General features: G+C 40.1%; 1 protein-coding gene across 3 annotated transcripts in view; it reads left to right on the top strand.

Moving 5' to 3' along the window:
* The window catches only part of LRP12 (LDL receptor related protein 12), a 77,761-nt gene that overhangs the window by 12,992 nt on the left and 42,926 nt on the right, over positions 1–21,843 (top strand). Inside the window, exons 1-2 of one of the 3 annotated variants that reach the window (XM_050940723.1) lie at positions 8,478–8,533; positions 18,940–18,996. The exons of 1 other annotated variant lie outside the window; for it this stretch is intronic. In XM_050940723.1, the coding sequence (XP_050796680.1) occupies positions 8,521–8,533; positions 18,940–18,996 (70 nt within the window). In that variant the 5' untranslated portion in view covers positions 8,478–8,520. Of the gene's footprint in view, positions 1–8,477; positions 8,534–18,939; positions 18,997–21,843 lie in introns of those variants that run through there. One more of the 3 variants, XM_050940721.1, reaches the window with a different exon arrangement.

Genomic DNA, 21,843 nt, shown 5'->3' with positions numbered 1-21,843 from the left:
GTAGAAACCTTTTGATTTGAGTGAATTACTTGGGCCAATCAGATCGGGAGGGGGAGGTTTGAACTAGTTGGAAAATTATTTTTCTTTGAAATCTCACTTTATCTGGAGCTCAGTCTGAAATTATTCTTGTAGATTACACACATCCAAATCAGACACCAAGAAAAAATATTGAGAGTAAGTCTATTTAGTTTACTGAGCCAAAGATGTAAATAGATGGGTTGATTCTGCCACAAAGATTTTGGTCTTGATGCTATTTATAATTTGTATGACTATAGTGTCTAGGAGCCCTAGACATAGACTAGGATTCCATTTTGCTGGGTAATTTACAACACAGAACAAAGAGACCATGCCAGCCCCAAATACTTTTTACAATCTAAGTATAAGCCACAAGACAACAGATGAGTACTGACAGGTAAATGGGGAGAGAAGGGGAGTACAAGGAAACAATCGGACAATATTAGCAAAATTGACTGGTGACACACAAGTTGAGTTTCCATGTGTATAGTTGTGGATTACTAACTTTTCAATGCATGTCTGTATGCCAGAGTATTGTTAAGGCTGTATGTTTGATGTCAGAAGGTCGAGGAGACAAGACCTTTGATTGTCTCCCCTCTTCCCCCCCAAAGTTGTCCTTTGTGAAGATGTGATATTTCAGGAAGGATTTGAATAAAGAGGGAGTTTAGCTGGAGCAGAAGGCACAGTAGGGAGTTCAGTGGTAACAGGTGGTATGACAAAGGCACAGAAACACGAATGAGGAGAATAATAAAAAGACAAGATTGACAGAAGTCCAGTAGGACCTCAGTGTTACAAAGACGTTGGGAATGGAGTTTATTTGCAACTCTAAATAAAACATTACGGTGGGTGTCTCAAAAGTTTACGACTGAACATTGACTTAATACAGCTTTTAAACTTTACTATGCAGAAGAAAAATGCTCCTTTCCTTTTATTTTTTTTTTTTTAGTAGTTTAACACAGTACTGTTCTATATTTGCTTTTTTTTTCTGTGCTGCTGCCTTATCATGTACCTCTGGTACCAAATGAGGTGTGTGGTTGACTGGTCAGTTCATAACTCTGAGGTTCTAGTTTATTTGCAGTGTGCATGCAGGGGATTGGACAAATCTGAAGTTACCCAAGCCTCCTTACAGAATTGTCCAAATAATTCCCTCCAGGAGTCACTGGGTGCAGGAATCATTGGGTGCAATTTTATGGCCAATTTTATTGCTAGGTATAGGCAGTCTGGTCAAATGATTGTGGTGCAGGAAGCATATATGCATATTCTGACTTGGTGTAAACTTTTATTTTTTGGTTTTTGAATTGCCCAACAACTATTGATCACATCAAGAACATAACATTTCTTTCTTATGCTGTTTCTGGCTTCAGTTGGCTAAAGAGCTAGGTTTCAGTAATTGGTTTAATTGAGCCACAAGTTGAGATACTGTGTGCCCATTCAAATGACAGTGTGTTCATAAAGGCAGAAAGGTTGGATACAGTGCTTTCGTGCCAGGCCATGCCTACACTAGCACTTATATTGGCAAAACTTTTGTTGCTCAGGTGCATGGGGGGAAAACACCCCCTCAAGCAACATAAGTTTTGCCAGCATAAGCGCTCGAGTCCACAGTGCTCTGTCAGTGGAAGATGCTCTCCCATCAACATACTTACACTCATTAAGCTGGTTTTATTATGTCAACGGGAGGGCTGACTCCTATCGGCATAATGGCTGTGTCTTTGTAAGCTTCCTTGTGTAGACATGGCCATAGTGTCATCTTTGTGTCTCATTGTTCATTGAATAGCCATTTGTTTGAGCCAATGCTCAGGTAATATCTAGGCCCTGTAATACAATTACGAAGTGTTAATTGGAGCTCTGTTTGCTTTCTTCATAAAGTCTTTAGTTTTCCATCCCTGTCGGGTACTCTTTTCCTTGTTAAGTGTCCTATTTAGAAAATAACTATGAAGCCCTGTGAGTCATGCGATTATTTATTATTGAAGAGGATGTGAAACTTTAGGTGTTCATTATGCTCCCAGTGGGATTTAGTAGCTTCTTCATGGGCTAGTAGGGTGAAGGATCCAACCTCTGAAACACATGAGGTAGCTTTGTAGTTGTTCTTATGCAAGTTTATGAATCATGTGGTTTCATTTAGTTTATCTGAATTTTCTTTCAGGGAGAAGCATGTCCAGGCATTGATGAAACCAGGCTAACACACAGTTTCAAATCTTGTGAACATATCTAGTGAATAACACTTTTGTAAAATACTTATTTGTTATCCTGATTCCTGATGGCAGGTCTGCCATGGTGCTCTGATCACTAATAGATGTTCTCACTCCTGTTTACAGTGTTGCAACTGAGTGGACAATTGCCTACTACCACTTCCTCTGTCTGTTGTGAGGCATTAATGTGAGGTTAGTCTGATGCTGTATAGAGCGGAAGTAAAGTATTTTGCTCTCAAGGTAGTGTAAAATAAGTAGATGGGACAAGCATGCAGTAGATGGGCAGCATGGTGGCAAGAAAAAGCATAGTCCTGAAGCAATTGCAGCATAGTTCCTCAGTCTGTAAAGATTCGAGAGCTCACATGTCAATACTTGCCTCTGCTCTAACATTTCATTTTCTCACGTATAAGCTACTACTTTCTCTCTGCAACTGTGGATTCAGATTACTAGAATTACTGTTCTTAAAAATGTACTATAGGTCCAAACAGTGAATGTTTGGTTTTGTTTTTTTTAACACAAGTAGCAATTTTATTGTAACTTTAAGATACCTAATAAATTTCTGCATTTTCTCTTTGTAACATGATATATTCATATTTGGTATGTGAGTGCTTTCAAAGAACACCTGTCTAACAATTTGCTTTATCTGTAATAGGATGTCACTACTTTAAGACCAGGTGTGTAAACCTTATGCAGGAGATATTTTAAGAAATGTGTGGGTGGAAAAACTGTTTGTTGTTTTTTTTTGTTTTTTTTTTTTCCTAGCTACCTTCCTTGTGTCTGATTTCCTTGATATGTTTTTTTTTTAATTTTTAAGCAGATATAAGGGAAAATAAATTATTTTCTTTAATGCATGATCTTCAAAAGAGGCAGTAGAATACTTTAAATATTGGATATAAATATGTTGGTAATGTCAGTGTTTTCAATCTTAGGTTCCTTTTTTTATACCCTCTAGCTTGGTAAAATAAATACAGCCTAGACATATTTTCACCAGACCCCTAAAATGGAGTATCTACAACATAGAGATACAAGCCTAATTTCAGGAAATATTTCAGCACATGCCCAACTTGTACAGGAATTGGTATCAATGGTCTACTTGCATGCCTAATGTTAGGCATCTTGCTAAATGCGAGCTGATGTTCCTGCTAGATTCCAGTTCCCATCATCTACTGCTAAAAACAAAAGAGAGATTCATAAAAAGATTGCAGAAATTTTGAGTGAACACACAAAGTGGCTGTCTCATTCCCTCCCACCCCCACCCCCATGGTCATGTCTGGAAAAAGTCTAAACTGTTTTTGGTGAAACTCTCAGGAAAAAATGCTCCCTGACTGACACCAAGTATACCGAAGAAGTAGAATTTTGAGAACATTATAATTGGAAATTGAAAGGTTTGGCCAGTCTTAATACTGATATTTATTCTTCCAGTAGTTACAGGAAAACTGAAAAATACATGGGACATTAACTACAAGTTTCCTCCTATTATATAATAATGTTGAAGTGACCATGTACATTGTGGTATTTTTTTATGCCCCAGTATAATTGGGGCCCCTTGTATTTGTGGACTTGATATTCAGTTGTGGAGTGCTTGGGTCTCTGTAGAAAGCTTTCCCTGCTGTCTCCTCCACTGTAAGTTGCTCTCCAGCAAGCAGAGCAAATGCATGGACTAGTGTTCAGTCCGAAGTAGCTGAGTACCGATTCCAGAGATGTTCTCTGCTTTAATAAATGCAACTGGCGGTGATGAGGACTTACTCCTTCTCTTGCCAAGTGGAATAGAGATGGGTTCCTGGCAGCTTTCCCTCTTCTTCACCTCCAACACCCGCTAATGAGAGAACCTAAAAGGTGTATGTCGCCCCAGCCTTTTGAATTACCACAACTCTTGTTCCTTTTTCTCTCAGCTGCCAGAGGTACCTGCTTCACCTTCCAAATTGCCCACTACAATCCTTCCCCAAGGTGCCAAATCCTCTGGTTTTTCTCTGGGATAATCAGATATTGTACTAAATTCTATAGTAAACTGAACTGTGCTTTCAATTTTTTTACATTGCTTTTGAATGCTGCCATCTTTATTTAATGAAATATTAAAATGAACAACATAATCAATTTTACATCAAATTAAAATACTTAAAGGTTCTGCAACTGGAAGTTTGCCAACAGAATGGAGACTATAGTGAGTAGAGAAGAACCCAGTTTAGTGTCCTTGTGCTGTTAGCTTTGCAGTGCTATCTGGAGTAAAAAGTATTTAAAAACTTTTGTTGTCACAGAAGTCAGTAAATATTACTCAAGATACACACAAGGAGTAGATTTTACAAATTGTCATACTTAGCATATTTCAGATTAAAACTGCACTTTAAAAACATGCTGTTTTGCAGAGAAAATTAGTTTACACATAATCTTTAATACATACAATGTTTTATATTCTTCATGCTAAGCTATATAGTAGAAACATAATGTTAGAAGTTTTTCATCATAGTCGGATTCTAGCTTCTAGGCCAGTCACTATTACTAAGCAGACAGGAGATAAAGATGAACAATGATTTAAAGTCTGATTTTTTTGAAAGTGCTGAGCAACTGCAACCTCATTTGAAGTCAGTTGGAAATGCAAGTGCTCGGACACTGTGAAAATCAGATCTTAATTGCGCAAGTTTGTTCTTTTGCAACAATGAAGACTTTCAGCAGCATTGTGCAGTCTTCTTTATATTTAAGCAACAATTTTTCATGTCAGAAGGTAGTTATTAAAAGGGCATTGTCAAGATTGTGCATTATGAGTCTAATGGTGGAATTGATTTTTCTAATTGTTTCTTATTTTTTAAAATAAAAATTACACCACAGTTGCACTTAAAATAATAACAACACTAAGGTTACACTTTTAACCTTAATATAACTGCACCAAGTAATGTATAGACCCACACACAGTTTACTTTATTCAGTGCTCTGACCGTGAATGTTTGTGCATGCATCTCATGCATGCATATCTTAAACAAGAGTGTTTAAGTAAGCCATAATTTCAGTATATCCTCATCCATGTGTCCTTCTTTCAGTTAAATATTAAAGAGAAATTATCAAAGGGGATTAATTGAATTATTATACAGTTTGAACTCTTATTTGGCACCCTCGAGACCAGACCGGTACCGAACCAGAGAATTTACCAAACCATGGGAGGTCAATGCAGAGTGCCAGCAGGTCTCCATAGGCACAGGAAGTAAGGGTGCAGGGGGTGTGGCAGCACCCCCAGACTTTGCTCCCAGTGTGGCCCCCTGCTTGGGAGCCCTGCTGCCACCTGGGGTCATGGCTGCTGGCTCTCAGCCTAGGGGCTCCGAGGCCAGCCCCAGGTCTGCCACCTCCCTCCCAGAGATTGAACGCCACGAATCAGCTGTTTGCGGTGCTCTGGAAGTGCTGGGAGGGAGGAGGAGAAGTTGGTAAGTGTGGGGCCACTGGTGCTTAGGGTGGGAAAGGGCGGAGCTTGGCACCGGTGAATGCTCCACATCCACTAGTTTTTCCCCGTGGGTGCTCCAGCCCCAGAGCACCCAGGGAGTCATCACCTATGCCAGACCACAGATGTTGCTGGGCCAGGGAACGCCAGATTAGAAAGGTTCAACCTGTAATACTGTTGAAACATACATTTTCCCATTTCCCATGAAACATTTCACTATCACTAAATTTGTAGCTATAATATTTACAGTATCCTTGCAGCAGAGGTTCCTCGGCTATAGAAATCTTGTTGGTTTTTATACTCATCCTGGTTAGGCAGGAAACTTTGGTTGATATCTACAAAGCACCAAGGCAGTGTAATTCAGTTATCTGAGCATTTGAGTGTCTAATTTTTTATTATCAAAACAAATGGTTACCTCTTCCTTTCTCTACCTGCAGTGGCAACAAACATCTTATTGAACAGCTTAGTGTTAACATTTGACATATGTTCAGTTGAATGTTCTGTGTATCCAGTTCTTAATTTTAAAGAAAGATAAATAGAGAACATGCTGCTGACAAGATTTACATATTTTATTTAACCAACGATCCTGTCATATGTTCTTCAGCCGAACTGGAAATTATAGATCAAAACAGATAATGCCTAAAAGCCAGTGCACCCTGTCCACAATATTTTTTTTAATTGCCTATTGACATATAACAATCATTACAAAATAAGTGAACACTTGTATGGAAAATGTGATACCTTTTCCTGCACATGCACAGGGGGTGGAGGTTATGTCTACAGAGCAAAGAAAAAAACCTGCAGATGGCACACGCTAGCTGGTTTGGGCTTGGGCTGCAGGATTGTTTAATTGCTGTGTAGACTTCTGGGCTTGGGCTGCATACATTTTGGAAGATGGGATAATTCAACTTTGATAGTAAAATAAGTAGAGAATCTGAAGTTTCTCACGTATTACTAAATAAATTGTATGAATATAGTTATGTATAAGTATTTAGGAAATACATGAGTGTGGTTCGCTGTTATTTCTGTAGTGACTAGAGGCTTCAACCAAGAGAGAGGCCCCCGTTGACATAGGCAGCGTACAGTCACATAGAGATGGACCCAGCACATGCATGCTTACAAGTAGAGCTAGTCAGAAAATAGTCCCCAGTTTGTCCCCATCTTCTCCCACAACAGTCTGGTTTTCAATCCCCTTTCCCGTTCCCACCCCCGCCCCCAGAAAAAAAATTTGTTGTGGAAAGCAGGCACCCTTTGCGGAAAATGTTTCTTTGTCAAATAGTTTCAGCCAAAAATGTTTGTTCAGGCCTACTGAGGCACACAGAAGTTACACAGATGGTAAAGTTTGTGATGCACGTACTGTGTATGAGTGGGGAAGCCAGAAATTATTTAATTCCCAGATTTGCTTTTCTAAGACCCTAGTGGCACAATGAGGGTATGGCTACACTCGAAACTTCAAAGCGCTGCTGTGGGAGCACTGCCGTGGCAGCGCTTTGAAGTGCAAGTGTGGTCTCAGCGCCAGCGCTGGGAGAGAGCTCTCCCTGCGCAGCACGTACTCCACCTCCTCATGGGGATTAGCTTGCAGTGCTGGGAGGCGCACTCCCAGCGCTATGGCACTGTTTACACTGGTGCTTTACAACGCTGTATCTTGCAGCGCTCAGGGGGGTGTTTTTTTCATACCCCTGAGCGAGAAAGTTGCAGCGCTGTAAAGCGCCAGTGTAGCCAAGGCCTGAGCTAAGTCCCTCCTGAAACCTGATCCTTTTCTTCCAGTTTTACTCATACTAGGTAAGTGATTACATAGGTCACCTCAAATGAGTGCCGTTAAAACTTTCACACTACACCATCATATATTTTGTATATATCACAGAATACCTGTTTTAGGAGAGTTTTTGAGATATAAAAACAAAATTATTGGAACTGCCTCTTGTCTCTGTTTGAAATGCCTTGGTTATTAGTGGTGACAATATACGGGATACAGAGAGAGCCTTAAAAGCCTATGAATTACTCAAAACAACTTTTCTAGAACTAAAATGGCACACTTGATACTTAGGGTCTCTCCAGGGTTATATGCAAGTGTTGGACCCATTAGTGAACTGAGAATCTTCCATTCTCAGTGGCTTAAAGTCCCTGATTCTGTCTCTGCAGGGCTTTAAGATATCAGACTTAATAATAATGATATTTATGTATTAAGCATACTGCTGGTACAGGGTTAATCTTATCTGTTCTGGATCTGTGGCAGGTGGAAACATTTCTAGGGTGTGTTGGACAATAAAGGCTGCTTTATTTAGTTGGTCAGGGTTTGGGGATGTTAGAATAAATCTTAGGGAAAAGATTTGTGCATCAAGTTCAGAACAGGCACTCACTGGTCAGAATAATTTTTTTATTTCACAATTCTTGCAGTTTATCTCACGGTTATGGGCTGGAGGTGTGGAGGGATATCTCCATATACTGTGTGTGTGTGAATATGAAAATATTAAAAGACTGGGAGGCTTTAAAATTAAGCACACACAAGTCAAAGAATACCAAAGAAAATTGTGAACTGCAAAGCTTTTTATATGTAGTATAAAAAATAATAAAATATGGATTTGTGCATGCTGATTTGCTGGTTTGACTGTTTTTGCTTGTTGCTGACTTGGATATATCTGGAGTCAAGTCTGGTTTTGCTGGAGCAGTTCCTGGAAGTGTAATGTGAGCTCTCTCACCTTAACTGAAAGGATGAGAAACTGAATCTATAACAAAAATGCCCTTTCTTCAAAATGTTCCTTTGTCAAGTAAGTTAAATGGATACTGAAAGAACATTGTATTTGCTCTAACAAAACATCCTTTCCTTTCAATTGCTCAGCTTTCAGTCTCTTGACTCTCCAGTGATGTCATCTCACTGGTGGTTCAATTGCTATGATATCTTCAGGTAAGGAAGGACCTTAATTTCCAATTAAAAATGTTTAGGCAGGAGAAATATTTAAAGACTTCTGGACACATCATAATGAAGCAAAATATGAACACAAGCCCACTTTTCCCCTCTTTGGTCACCTTCGTTCTGCTTTATGTGTATGAACTACAGTACAGAGTTCATTTAATGAATCATTACCAAATTCATGGTCCATTTTGATCTGGGGGTCAGAGTGGACCACAAACTAAATGAGTCAATAGTATAATGCTGTTGCAAAAAAAAGCGAATGTCATTCTGGGATTTGTTAGTAGGAGCATTGTAAGCAAGACACGAAGTAATTCTTTTGCTCTGATTAGGCCTCAACTGGAATATTGTGTCCAGTTCTGGGTGCCACATTTCAGGAAGGATGTGGACAAATTGGAGAGAGTCCAGAGAAGAGCAACAAAAATGATTAAAGGTCTAGAGAACATTATCTTTAAGGAAAGATTGGAACAAAATGGGTTTGTTTAGTCTGGAAGAGAGAAGACTGAGAGGGGACGTAACAGTTTTCAGGTATGTAAAAGATTGTAACAAGGAGGAGGAAGAAAAATTGTTCTTAACCTCTGAGGATAGGACAAGAAGCAATGGGCTTAAATTACAGCAAAGGAGGTTTAAGTTGGACATTACGAAAAACTTCCTAACTGTCAGGGTGGTTAAGCACTGGATTAAATTGCCTAGGTTGTGGAGTCTCCATCATTAGAGACTTTTAAGAGCAGGTTGTACAAACACCTGTCAGGAATGGTCTAGATAATTAATCCTGCCATGAGTGCAGGGGACTGGACTAGATGACCTCTCAAGGTCCCTTTCAGTAGTATGATTTAGAAAAGCTGGACATGCATAAGTCCACGGGGCCATTCTCACTGGTGGCAGATGACAGAACAAGTAGCAGTGGTCTCAAGTTTCAGTGGGGGAGGTCTAGGTTGGATATTAGGCAAAACTATTTCACTAGGCAGGTGGTGAAGCACTGGAATGGGTTACGTAAGGGGGTGGTAGAATCACCATTCTTAGAGGTTTTTAAGGCCTGACTTGACAAAGCCCTGGCTGGGATGATTTATTTGGGGTTGGTCCTGCTTTGAGCAGGGGGTTGGACTAGATAACCTACTGGGGTCTCTTCCAACTTTTAATCTTCTGTGATTCTTCTGTGACATGTTTTTCATAGCTTTGTATTTGGTAGGGCCCTAATTATAATCTTATTTCTGCTGAACCCCACCACATTAAGGTTGGATAGTCGGTTGTGAACAAAACTTTTTATCCTGTAGATTTAGTTATGTTTTGCTTCTAAGTCTCAGATCAGATCTCCATAATTTGACTGCTGTCTTGTTTACAGGAATGTTTTAAAATGAGCAACAGATCTTTAACTTAAATTGCCCCTTTTCAGGTCGGGCAAAGACTTTAGTTTCTTTACCTGGTTTAAGAATATTTATTTGACATGAACCTTTTTGAATCCTTACAACACACTCCAGAATAGGGTATTGGATAATAATGGGATTTGGAATCTCTCTTTAGGTCTCATTATAAATCTGATCCGAGTTGGGAATTGAATGAAAGTGGTTACCCTTCTGACAGTTTTTTTTATAGTAAATGTGTAATAAGCTGTTTAGTCCTGTCCAGTTTACACCACTACAACTGGCACTTATTTGCACCATTATCTCTGCTCTTATCTGACAAATCAACCGTTAGATGAGTACAGAGGCTGAACATCTCACTTCAGGTCAGAGTGGCAGGGAATGGATCACTTTGATTTAAACCTTATTTTGCAATTTCTGCAGTGTTAATTTCGCTAAGCAAATGCATTTACTCTGACTGTACATTGGTGTAATGGAGAGCTGATTTAGGCCTTTAGTATTCAGCGTTGATGATTGTGCCCCTGCCTCATTCAGTGTACGGGTAGGCAAATGTGTAGTCAACAAGATCATGAAGTATAATATTAAATGATGATTTTTTACATATTAAGACAGTCTTCCCGATTTGAATCTGATAAAGAATGCCTATAACGTTGCCATGCATATATGCACAGTTATACTTAGACCATTGGAAGATAATTTAAAACAAAACAAAACTTATTTTAATTTACCACATGTTTGAAAGTAAGAATTTTTTCAAACTATTGCGATTCTTCTAAATCAAAGTGAACCTCTGTTAGTAGGTACATGTTTAATTTAATGTCTGTCTCCTACATCAGATTCATTTTCTGTCCCCTCTGCTTAGGAGTTATAGTTTAAATAAAGATTGTAAACAGTTCTCATATATTTTTGCTATTATAAGAGAAGTATTTTGTTTAACCATAAAGTAACAAAAGAATACATGTGCAATTTAAATTCTTAAATAACCTATTTTTTCCAAGATGCAGTCTGGTTAAATTTTGTGAGTTGGCTTTGATAAGACTTTTCTGATAATAAACAAGTGAATGTGTACCTGCATTATGGCTGAGCAGACCTGCAAAAGGGGTGGCCACACACTTTTTGCAAGTTAATGTTTGTCAGGTTACAAGGATAGGCAGGCGCTGGAAAGCAGCTGAAGGAAACTAGCCAGAATGGCTCATACAATGTATTATGCTGAAAATTACAGCAAATTGAAGTGCACATAGTGGGTAAAGCATATTTGGAAATGTTTGTTGTATAAGAGCTGTTCATTTGACACCTTATCCCTGATAGTTATGTGTTCAACGGAAGTGCTTCCATCCAGTCTGGTGCTGTGGCATAATGCTAGCATATTACATTTTAGCTTTTGCTAAATTAGCTATAGTTATTTTTTATAGCAGTGTTTCCATGGCAGGTCTTCAGTTTATAAACCTCTATTTTAGGATTCATTATCTGGCTATTAAAAATAATGACCCAGACTTAATCTTGACATGGAAGGCTTCAGCTTGTGAGAAAACATGTCTGCAAAAATTTTGGAGGAAGGGAATAATTACTGGGTCTGATTGCAAAAATATAGCACAGTTAAATCTTCATATTTTATACTTGGATAAAGACCTTTTTAATTTCAGCAATCAGATGATTCCTCTTTAAAACAGGTTTTGCATTTCTTCAGTCCATCCGTGTATGTGTGGTTTTTTTTACACATTTTCCCTAAATTTAATTTAATTGAATCAGTAAAGTATTCCCAGGCAGTAAATGTATATATTACGAATGTGTTTTAGTTTGTGTGCACTGTAAAATATTGAACACTTTAAAATTAGGATTTACATAAATGCAATACGATAATGTCCAATCTGACTGAATACAATAGGAGCTTACAATTAAGTTGATGTTTGGCATTTCACTCTTCAACACTGAGGCACAATTGGTGGTTGTTAATCTTAAAATTCCAAACTGCAACTGTTAGCCCCAGATCGATAACGATAGAAATACTGGTCTATGTAAGACTAGCTTCTGATAGAAAATGAAGGCAGAATTAGTCAAAGAAAAATTGTATGCAATCAGTCTTCAAGATGCTTATCTTTGTTCATCTTGTTCATCAGAAATTTCTCTTGGTTTTTAGTCTGCACTGAACTTTGCCTACATAAGACCACTTCAGATAATCTGTAGCTTCCTGTACTTTTAACCGGTGCCGTGGCATTTCTTTCTTCCCAGAAAAGTGTATGTCTATCCTATTTGGACAACTGACTAATTTGAGCAAAAATCAGAGGAGCAGACCATTTCAGCACTACATGTTCAGAGTTTAATACTTTCCAAGAATCACTATTGGCTAATCATTTGGGCGAGGCATTCTTTCTTCCCATCTCAGGAGTAAGCCACATTGACTATCCAGTTAGACAGGATGTTGGTCAGAACTAAAAATTGTGAAATTAAAAGCATGGGTCACAACTCTGCCTCCAAGGTGACCTCATTGTGTCTCATCTCTGCACTCTGTAAGTGTGTGTCCAAGTATTACTCCTGAGGGCATTCTGTGCCAAAAAATTAAAAATTCTGCACACACTTCTAAAATTCTGCAAATTTTGTTTGTCAAATAAATGTGGAGGCATTGGAGAGCACAGGCCACTGGGTGCCCAGAGGTGGGAGATCACTGTGCAGCTTCTCCCTTCCCCCATACTAAACACAGACTCAGCAGTGAGGCTGCACCCAACCCTCACGCAGCGCCAGGACCTGGCCTGCCCCAGAAACGCCCCAGGGCCCTGCCCCTCTGTGTGGCCAGGCAGACTCAGCAAGGCAGGATCCAAGTGTGGAGGAGCTTAATGTGGGGGGGGGATGCAGTTGTGCGTTGAGAGGATTCTGTATGGGGCAATCTGGGTGTGGGCAGCGTAGTGGGGGATACAGATGTAGGGAAGGATCTGGAGTCACAGGGGCGTGTTGGGGGTTCTGGGTGCAACAGTAATGAGACTATGCAGCAGGGGTTGAGGTGAACGTGGTTGGGTCTCAGCGGGGGGGTGTAGGTGTGGGGGGCTCAGTGAGGAGGTCCAGATGCTGGGGGAGTGGAGCTCAGTGGGGTTTTGATCCAGGTGCATCTGGTTGGGGCTCAGATCTGGGTACTTGTGGCTCATCAGGGTGGTCCGGGTGCAAAGGGTGTGTGTGTTCAGAGTGCAGGGGAGTGAGGCTTGGCAAGAGGACCTGGGTATGAGGGGGTCTGGATGCATGGGGGTTGGGCAGATGGGGGATCTCTCCTCACAGATCCCTCTCCCTGCAGCTGAGGAGTGGTGGGCACAGGAAGTGGGGAGGGGCGGGGCACAGGAAGTGGGCAGGAAGGTTGGGCGAAGGGGGCGGGGCAGGAAGTTTGCAGAGCTTCCTGCAGCTGGGGGAGAAGCCTGGGGGTGGGTCTGACATGGCCCCCAATGCTGTACAGGGGAAGAGGAAGTCCCATCCTCCCCAGCCCAGCTGTGACTAGCAGCTGAGCCTGGCGCAAGGTTGGAGCCACCAGCCGGGTCTTCCACAGTCCCACCTCCTGCCCCACAGGGATTTACCTCTTGGCTGGCAGCTCTGGGGACCTGAAACATATTGCTGGGGAGGGTCACATGACCGCTCTTGTGGCTTCCCGTTGCTTCCCTGTTACAAAGTCATTTTTCTGCGGGGAAGCAAACAAATCTCCAGGGAACATAAATTCTGTGCATGTGCAGTGATGCAGAATTCCCGTAGGAGTAAAGTACTTGCATTTTATATCCTTTGATCAAAGGATTTTGAGGTGCTTTACAAGCATTAATGAATTAAACATCAAGCATCATAAACTTTCCACAGACTTGTATATCTACAGTCTCGTAGGTGAAGCCATTCTATTTACTGTGACTCCTCCCAACTTTACCCCCGTCTCCTGTCCTTTTTTTCATGCATGGTTCCATGCCTTTTGGAATTGGGTGAGGAAAATATCCTGAGTAGTAACTACTCCCTATTTTACATGCCCATACATTTGTTCCCTTCCAACACTTAGGGGTGGGGAGCATATGGGCTTTTTTGTTTCTTTGACCAGGCTGTTATGAAGTGACACTGCATACTTTCCTCCCTCCTTCTCCTTCTTCCCCCCCCCCCAATTTTCTGTCTGCTGGTAGGAAGAGTTTTATATATTTTCTCTCTCTCTCTCTGAGCTGAGATGCTAAGGGACATAAAGAAACCAAATTAGAAAATAAAAAATTATCATTTTGAGGTTTCAAAGTGGCGGGAAATTAATCTTAATTGGTCAGCCAAAATTGATGACCTAGTAAAAGTGATCACAACTGTGTTTTGAACCTTGGAAAATACTTTGAAGTAGTTGTTCTAAAACAGAATATATTCTAGTGGAGATTGTCCTGGTGCAGACTGTACTGTGTAGAACTTACTCATTTTTCTGGCTAACTGGTGGTTTTCATCGCAGCTGATGAATCACTACATTTGTTGAGAAACGAGTGTAATAGACATTAATTCTCCCCCTCCCCCCATTCTTGAAGTGAAAATCTTACTTAGAAATGGATTCAAAACTTAAGTTTACACATCATACAACTTTTAGATAATGTTTTCACCTCTTAGCTCAGAGAGTCCATTTAATCTGAAACATATCTATTTTTAGATGGTGGTACTTTTAATTAATTAGATTTAAAATGGAGAGAACTTTGAGTGTATTTCTTTAAAACTGAAAAATAAAAAATGCTAAACATGAGAAACCTCATTGATCAAATAACTGCCCTTTTACTCAAATTCCATTTTAATGTCTATAATTTCAGGAATTTAAGATGATGTTTGGTATTCTAATTTTCAGTGAAAATTACCATTTTATTATCAAATATCTTGATTTTTGCAGTGGGTTAACTTTATGGCAGAGCCATTCTGACATCGTAGTTAAGGTCAAATAAGGAACTCTGCTGAAAAGATTTAATTAAGCTTTTGGGAGTAACGAAGCTTAAATGGCATCTGGTGTAAGTGTACACATTTTTTTAGTTCCTAATAAAAAGGAAATATGTAGTATCCTGGTCAGGTCCACAAGATTGGTATTTCATATAATGTGTAAACAGGTATATGGTGAGGAAAATTAATAGCAAAATTCCTACCTTTTGAGTCCATTACTCAGACCCATTGGACAGCTACATTTTCCCCCACTTCCAGATGAGATCCTGATCTTCCCTGTGTTGGTGTTTGGAGGGTGGCCTATTAGATAAATGTGATCTCTGTTAATATCAGATGTTAAACTGGTGGGCTGAAGGACTCATTTAGAGTGGAAGATTTTAGAAAGGCGGCCCTGTTTTGGATATTAATTTAGTTTATGGTGTTTTCTCTTGAACCAGTGGTTCTCAGCCTGCAGCCCATGGGCAACTTGTGGCCCAATCAGCACACAGCTGTGACCCATGTGACATCCTCATGGCTATACAGGTAGTATTGGATGCTGCCCACATAACACACTGTAGGCTGCATATACGTTGAGAACCCTGATCTAACCTCATTACTTCCAATTTATGCCCTATTGTGTGGTCCTAACAAATCCTATCCATTCTTGGTGTGTACAGCTATTTTAAGGATTATATATTTCCACTTCTGTTTGTTCCTGACAGTGTAAGTAAGCAATAAATAGCTTTCTTAATCTTAAATCATTCTCACTACATTTTTTAAAATTCTGTTGTTGTTTTCTAAATTCCTTCCAGCTTTTCAATAGCTTTTGATATTGTAGATGTGGTTTCATCAAAACTATTACCTTCTTAGTCTGTAACATCATGTTCCTGTATATTACTTTGGTTTTCTTCCTTTCTCAATCTCATTGGAAAAACAAGCTCATTTATTGTCTAGATCTTCTGGATATTGCTGTGTCTGAAGTCTTTCCTGTCCGCTGAATGAGTTTTGGATGATTTTTCTCCCAGCTGCATGGGCTTGTTTCAGTTCAGACAAATACCTTTCAGTTTTTCTGTCCATATTTCTAACCTCTGTAAATGCATTCCTTTTCATCTGTTCAACTGTTCACTTTGCCTCCAAATTTAATAACATTTACAACTTTAATTTAGAATGCTTGTTACCTCTACTTAAAAACACTAATGAAAACATTGAATAATCCCTACTGCAATTCACTGTAATTGAAAACAAAAAGGTTAATTATTTAATAATGATGCTTTTCTAATAATTGTTAAACCAATAGAAGAAGAGGACAAGTTGGTTTGTGCTCCCATGGGGCCACCATGTCACAAATACACCTCTACTCTGATATAATGCAGTCCTTGGGAGCCAAAAAGTCTCACCACCTTATAGGTGAGACCGTTCTGTCGGGTCCGGTCTGGTACGGTGTACTGGCAAGAGCCGTTACGCCGTGCTGGACTGAACCAGCTTCCCTGGTGGTAATTTAAAGTGCCTGGAGTTCCAGCCGCTGCAGGGAGCCCCGGGCCCTTTAAATCACTGCCGGAGCTCTGGCAGTGGGGCTCGAGCGGGGATTTTAAAGGCCCAGGGCTCCACACGAATTTGGATATAACGCGGTAAAGCAGCAGGGCTTGGGCGGCACTTTAAAGGACCCACGGCTGCCCACTGCTTTACCACGTTATATCCAAATTCGTGTTATATTGGAGTAGAGGTGTAACATTACTTTAAAGCAAGAGTGCTGCTTACAGCACAGGCTCAGAAAAGCCAACTGTTATTTTAAACTTTACAAGAAATTCTTGTGCCTCATTTATTTTAATGTGAATATCTAGATTTCCCTCTATGTAAAATGGAGGCAGCTTTAAAATATCAAATTTAAACTTTCTTGTAGCGTGGTCAATGAAGAATTAATTGTGGCAAAGAGTTCTGTGGCACCTTATAGACCAGTGGTCCCCAACCTTTTTGGCTGGCGAGCGCCAGCCGAAGGACCACTGCAGCGGTGGAGCACCTGCCGAAATGCCGCCGAATTTTGGTGACATTTCGGTGGTGACACCTCTCGATGACGTCGCTTGCCATTGACAAGCGGCATCAGCGAGAGGCGTCCCCACCGAAATTCGGGGGTGACGCCTCTCGATGACGTCACTTGTCGACAGCAAGCGGCATCAGCGAGAGGCGTCCCCACCAAAATGCTGCTGCGGCATTTTGGCGGGTACTCTCCCGGGGGCCAGGACGCGGGCACATTAAGATGCCCGTGCAGGCGCTGCATTGGGGACCCCTGTTACAGACTAACAAATGTATCGGAGCATGAGCTTTCATGGGTGAATACTCTTTGCCGCTTTTAAAGATCCAGACTAACACGGCTACCCCTCTGATACTTGACACCATGCAAAGAATTAATTGTGGATTTAATTTTTGGATATGGGTATAGATATTCCTTTCAATTTTGGAAATCCTGTTTGTTTTACTGGACTGAAACTATTCATCATTAATGAAGCTTTTGAAAATTTTTAATTTTTTTTTGTTTTAATGTGGTGTTTCTTTAAAAAAACCCAAACACACTCAATTTAGAGATCTTTGGATTTTGCTAGTATTCCTTGAAAAATATTACAAATGTTATTAAACTATAAAAATCATATTGAAATTTCAGTAACCTTTCCAATAAAATTCACAAACTTTAGGGAAAAAAATGGAAAATGGATCCTTTTCAAATACTGAGAAATGGAAACAACTTAGAAATTCTTTTTTTCAGTGTTTTTTCATCCCAGCTCTAGTTATTAATAGAGTTTTTAATACATGATTGTGCAGTTTTCTTGGGAAGTGAGTGAAAAAATAGTCTCCATCTTTGGTGTTCCTTTGCTATCACACAGGAAGCATTTTTTGTAACTACTAAACACAGCTGTTGAGCACTGAGATGTGTTCTTGGCCATAGGCTTTCCAATTTGTGTTAGAATCTTCAGAAACACATACTTTCTCCTCATACTTTGTCTTGTTACTTTATTTATATATTTTCCAGTAGTTGACTAGAAAAACCCTTCTGCCCATCTCTTCCCCTCCCCTTCCACTCCTCCCCGCAACGTAGGTTCTGAATTAAGAACTCAGCCAGATCTTTTTGGTGTTGAGTCCTGTTTGTGGCTGCAAAACTGTCTTACTGGTTTGGTTCAAGCTATAGGTTCCTTTATCTGATCAGTGCACACCATTCATCAAAACAGCTGTCTTGCATGATCTGCAACTTCACGTATGGTAAATGGGCTGCTTCATAGGTATGTTTGATTGTTAGAAGGCTCCAAAAACAGTTGTAAAGGTTAACAAAAATTGTAGCTGAAAGAAAGGGAGAGTGAAAGTTCATGTGCCGCAGGGAGAAATGCACGAAGAATCAGAGGAGTAGAAACAAACAAACAAAAAAAAATGTACATAAAATGGGATGAAATGAACAAATGCAAAAAAACCCAACATGGAGAGGAACAAATTCTATCCGAGAAACATTAACTTAAACTTGTAACATAATGTAGCAGAGCAGTGGCTGGCAATAAAAATATCCTTTTTTTCTTGGCCCTCAGTTTTTAATAACAGTTTTTTTCATACAGTCTTTGCATGGCACATTTAATTTGCAGTGCACATTGGTGTCTAGTCACTGGTTAGATCGAAATTTTATCTTCTTGGATAGATGAGCAGGCAGCATTCATTAGCAAAGTTATCTCTCATGGATGTCTTTGTTTGCATAACAATTGCTTTCCTTTTTGCTTCTCTGTTTAAAAACAAAAAAAAAAGGCTTATTAAACTAACTTCCCCTGAAAAACAAAACGATTGAAATAAAGCAGAAGTGTTGCAGGAAATCCAAATCCTTTTTTTAATGTACGGGAAGTTCTCAAAACCCAAAAACTTACCGGGTTCTCCCTCCCTAATTTTCCAGTTTATTCAACCACTCCATACAGACTGATAAAAGTGCATTGTTTTCCTCATAATTGTACAATAGTTGTGTTTTTCTAATCTCTCTCAAAGGTGGTGTTGTAGAAGAAGCCTAGGATCTCAAATATTGAATATTAATCAAAGCAGCTCAGCTTGTTCTTTCTCTTTTCTATAGAAAGGTATCTGAAGAATTTTTACAAATTTTATCTTGGAAATTAGTTTATTCATTATGTTTAATTTTAGGAAATGGTGCTCTTGCAGAACATTCTGAAAATGTGCATATTTCAGGAGTGTCAACTGGTAAGTCATTTTTTGTAATGTTTAAATTTCATGCATGACTTAAATGGTAAATATTGAAAGCCACCTGGTATCTTAAGAAGAGATATTTGGCTATAAAAATTATTACTGCCTTTTGCAGCATGTAATAAGGAATGAAGCAACTGGAACATGGAAAAATTCTCATAAGATAAAATTGATACCTGCATGCTCATGAACAGATTATGCTTTTCTAAGTGGACTGCTTAATTATTTTTCCGTACAAACATTGAACTAAGAGTAAAGTTGGTTTAAGTTGAATTGATATTTTCTTTCCATAGCAAAGTTTTTTGTGAAATGAAATTTATTGAAATGTAATTTTGGACACTCTTGCTATCAAAGAATGACAAATCCAGAAGTTATACATTTTGCTTGATTAGATTGACACAGTACCTGAAACTACTGTTCACTTGACTGCACAGTTTCTTTAATAAAAAGGAAGAAAAATTTGCAGCTCATGAAATTGAGGAACTGATAGATGCTGGTATAATACAGACCATAGTGTGGACAAGCAGTGCTAAAGGGTTGCTACACTCCCTTGCCAATATACTATACCACAATCCTGCCATCTAATTATTATAGTTCTTGGGTCTTTCTTGAGTAGTAACTACCATTCATGCTGAATTGTGTGTTTGGGGTGTGGACAAATGTCCACAAAGGACTAGGTGACACTCAAGTAACTTCATTCAATCTTCATAAAAGGCTATGTCATAACATTTTTCCCAGATCTGGACCTTAGCGTCCAAAATATGGGTGTTAGCATGAAAACCTCCAAGCTTAGTTACCAGCTTGGACCTGATAACGCTGCCACCAGCCAGGGATTTTTACAGTGCCTAGCTCACTGTGGTCTCCCCCAAAACCTTCCCTGGGGGACCTCAATACTCAGATTTCTTGAGTCTCACAACAAAGGGGAATAAACCATTTCCCTTCCCCCTCCTCCCCTCCAGGTGTTCCCTCCCTGGGTTCCTGGAGAGATATACAGAAGCAAGCTCCGTGAATCTAAACAGAGGGACTCCACCCTCCCTGTTTACAGTCCTGGAAAACACAAGTAACACAAGAGAGCTAATCTCTCTTCCCTCCTTCACCCAGAGGGTATGCAAAGTCAGGCTAGTAAATCTAACACAAAAGAGATTTTCCCCCTGACTTCTTCCTCCCACCAATTCCCTGGTGAGCTGCAGACTCAATTTCCTGGAGTTCCCACTAAAGAAAAACTCCAACAGGTCTTAAAAAGAAAGCTTTATATAAAGAGAAAGAAAAGGATATAAAAATGGTCTCTCTGTATTAAGGTGACAAATACAGGGTCATTTGCTTAAAAGAAAAAAATGAATAAACAGCCTTATCCAAAAAGAATACAATTTAACACATTCCAGCAACTACACACATGTAAATACAAAAGAAAACAATATAAACGTTATTGTTTTACTATCTTTGTACTTACAACTTGGAAACAGAAGATTTAGAAAGCCAGGAGATAGAAAAATCACTCTCAGATCCAAGAGGGTCAGACACAAGACAAAGAACTCACACCCAAAACTTCCCTCGACCCAGATTTGAAAGTCTTGTTTCCTGATTGGTCCTCTGGTCGGGTGTGTTTTGTTTCCCCTTTCCAGGTGAAAGAGACATTAACCCTTAGCTATCTGTTTATGACAGGCTAATAGATTGAAAAACTGTCAGGTGGGCTGTGAGCAGAGTTTTGCATGGCTTATAAGTATATTTAGGATATTTGTACTCTAGAGAATTAAGCCACTGGTAAACATACAGATGAGATAACACTTCTGTAAGGACCAGTAGTGCAAATTGGCTGTTTGGGGTGCAGTTTTACCTTGCAACCATCTCTTTGCAGTACTGCACAGTTTCCATTATAGTTCCTTCTTGGTATCTATCCCACACTTTCTGGCACATCTGCCCAAAGCAGTGGTGGTGCAGTGTCTGCACACCCCATCCCCCTTTGAGGTGGAGTGAGGTTGTGGTGGCACCTTGGTTACAGTCTACCAGACTGTCCTGGGCTCAAAACAGTGCAGCTCAATGGTAAGAGTCAGAGTGGCTGCCCTGGGGTTCAGGGCTACGCAGCCTAGTTGCCAGAGTCAATATAGCAGCCCTTGGGTGCAGGGCTGCACAGGTAAGTGGCCAGAGTCAGGGGCTGCCACCAGCTCTCTGGGACACGTACATTCATCACCTAGTCAGCCGAGTTCCAACCACAACACAACTGACTTTATATGAATGGGAGATACCATTTACTCCGCCTCCCTGGGCCACTTCCTACTGTGGTTCTAGAAGCTATCGTCCAGGTCTCCGGGTAGATCCCTGAAAGTCGAACTCCCACTAGTCAACTATAGCTAGCAGGTCTCTGGTCTGGTACCCAAGTTCTTTGGTTTCCACTGTCAGGGGCTGTAGCTACTCCTGGCCTGGAGCATCCACTGAACACGCTTCCTCATCAGTGGCCAGTCCAGACTGAGGTAAACTGCTCTCCTTTATACTAACACATTAGTTGGAGCATGCCCGGCAGGGTCTGAGGGACGGGACTTCCTCTGCCCATAGTACAGGATTAAACCTTTCTTGTCTAGTGTGGGGTATGCCCACCCCATCACAAATTACTTATGGGAGACTTCAAAGAGCATTCTCAGAGCCTGGTAAAATTGAGGGTGAAGAGATCTAGCTCCTATAATCTCATGGGGAAGCTCACATTTGTTCCTGAGAACCAGCACCTTTTCCAAATTGTCTTTTGAGAATGGAGGCCAGGATGTAAACCCAGGCTTTGCTCAGTGAAAGAGTTTACAAAATTTGAAAACACTATTCCTTGGTGGGTTTTTGTTTTTTTGTTTAATTGTGATA

Source organism: Gopherus flavomarginatus, chromosome 2 (genome assembly GCF_025201925.1).
Source record: "Gopherus flavomarginatus isolate rGopFla2 chromosome 2, rGopFla2.mat.asm, whole genome shotgun sequence".
In the NCBI taxonomy this organism is placed as follows: domain Eukaryota; kingdom Metazoa; phylum Chordata; order Testudines; family Testudinidae; genus Gopherus; species Gopherus flavomarginatus.
This window is presented reverse-complemented; position numbering and strand designations above follow the sequence as displayed.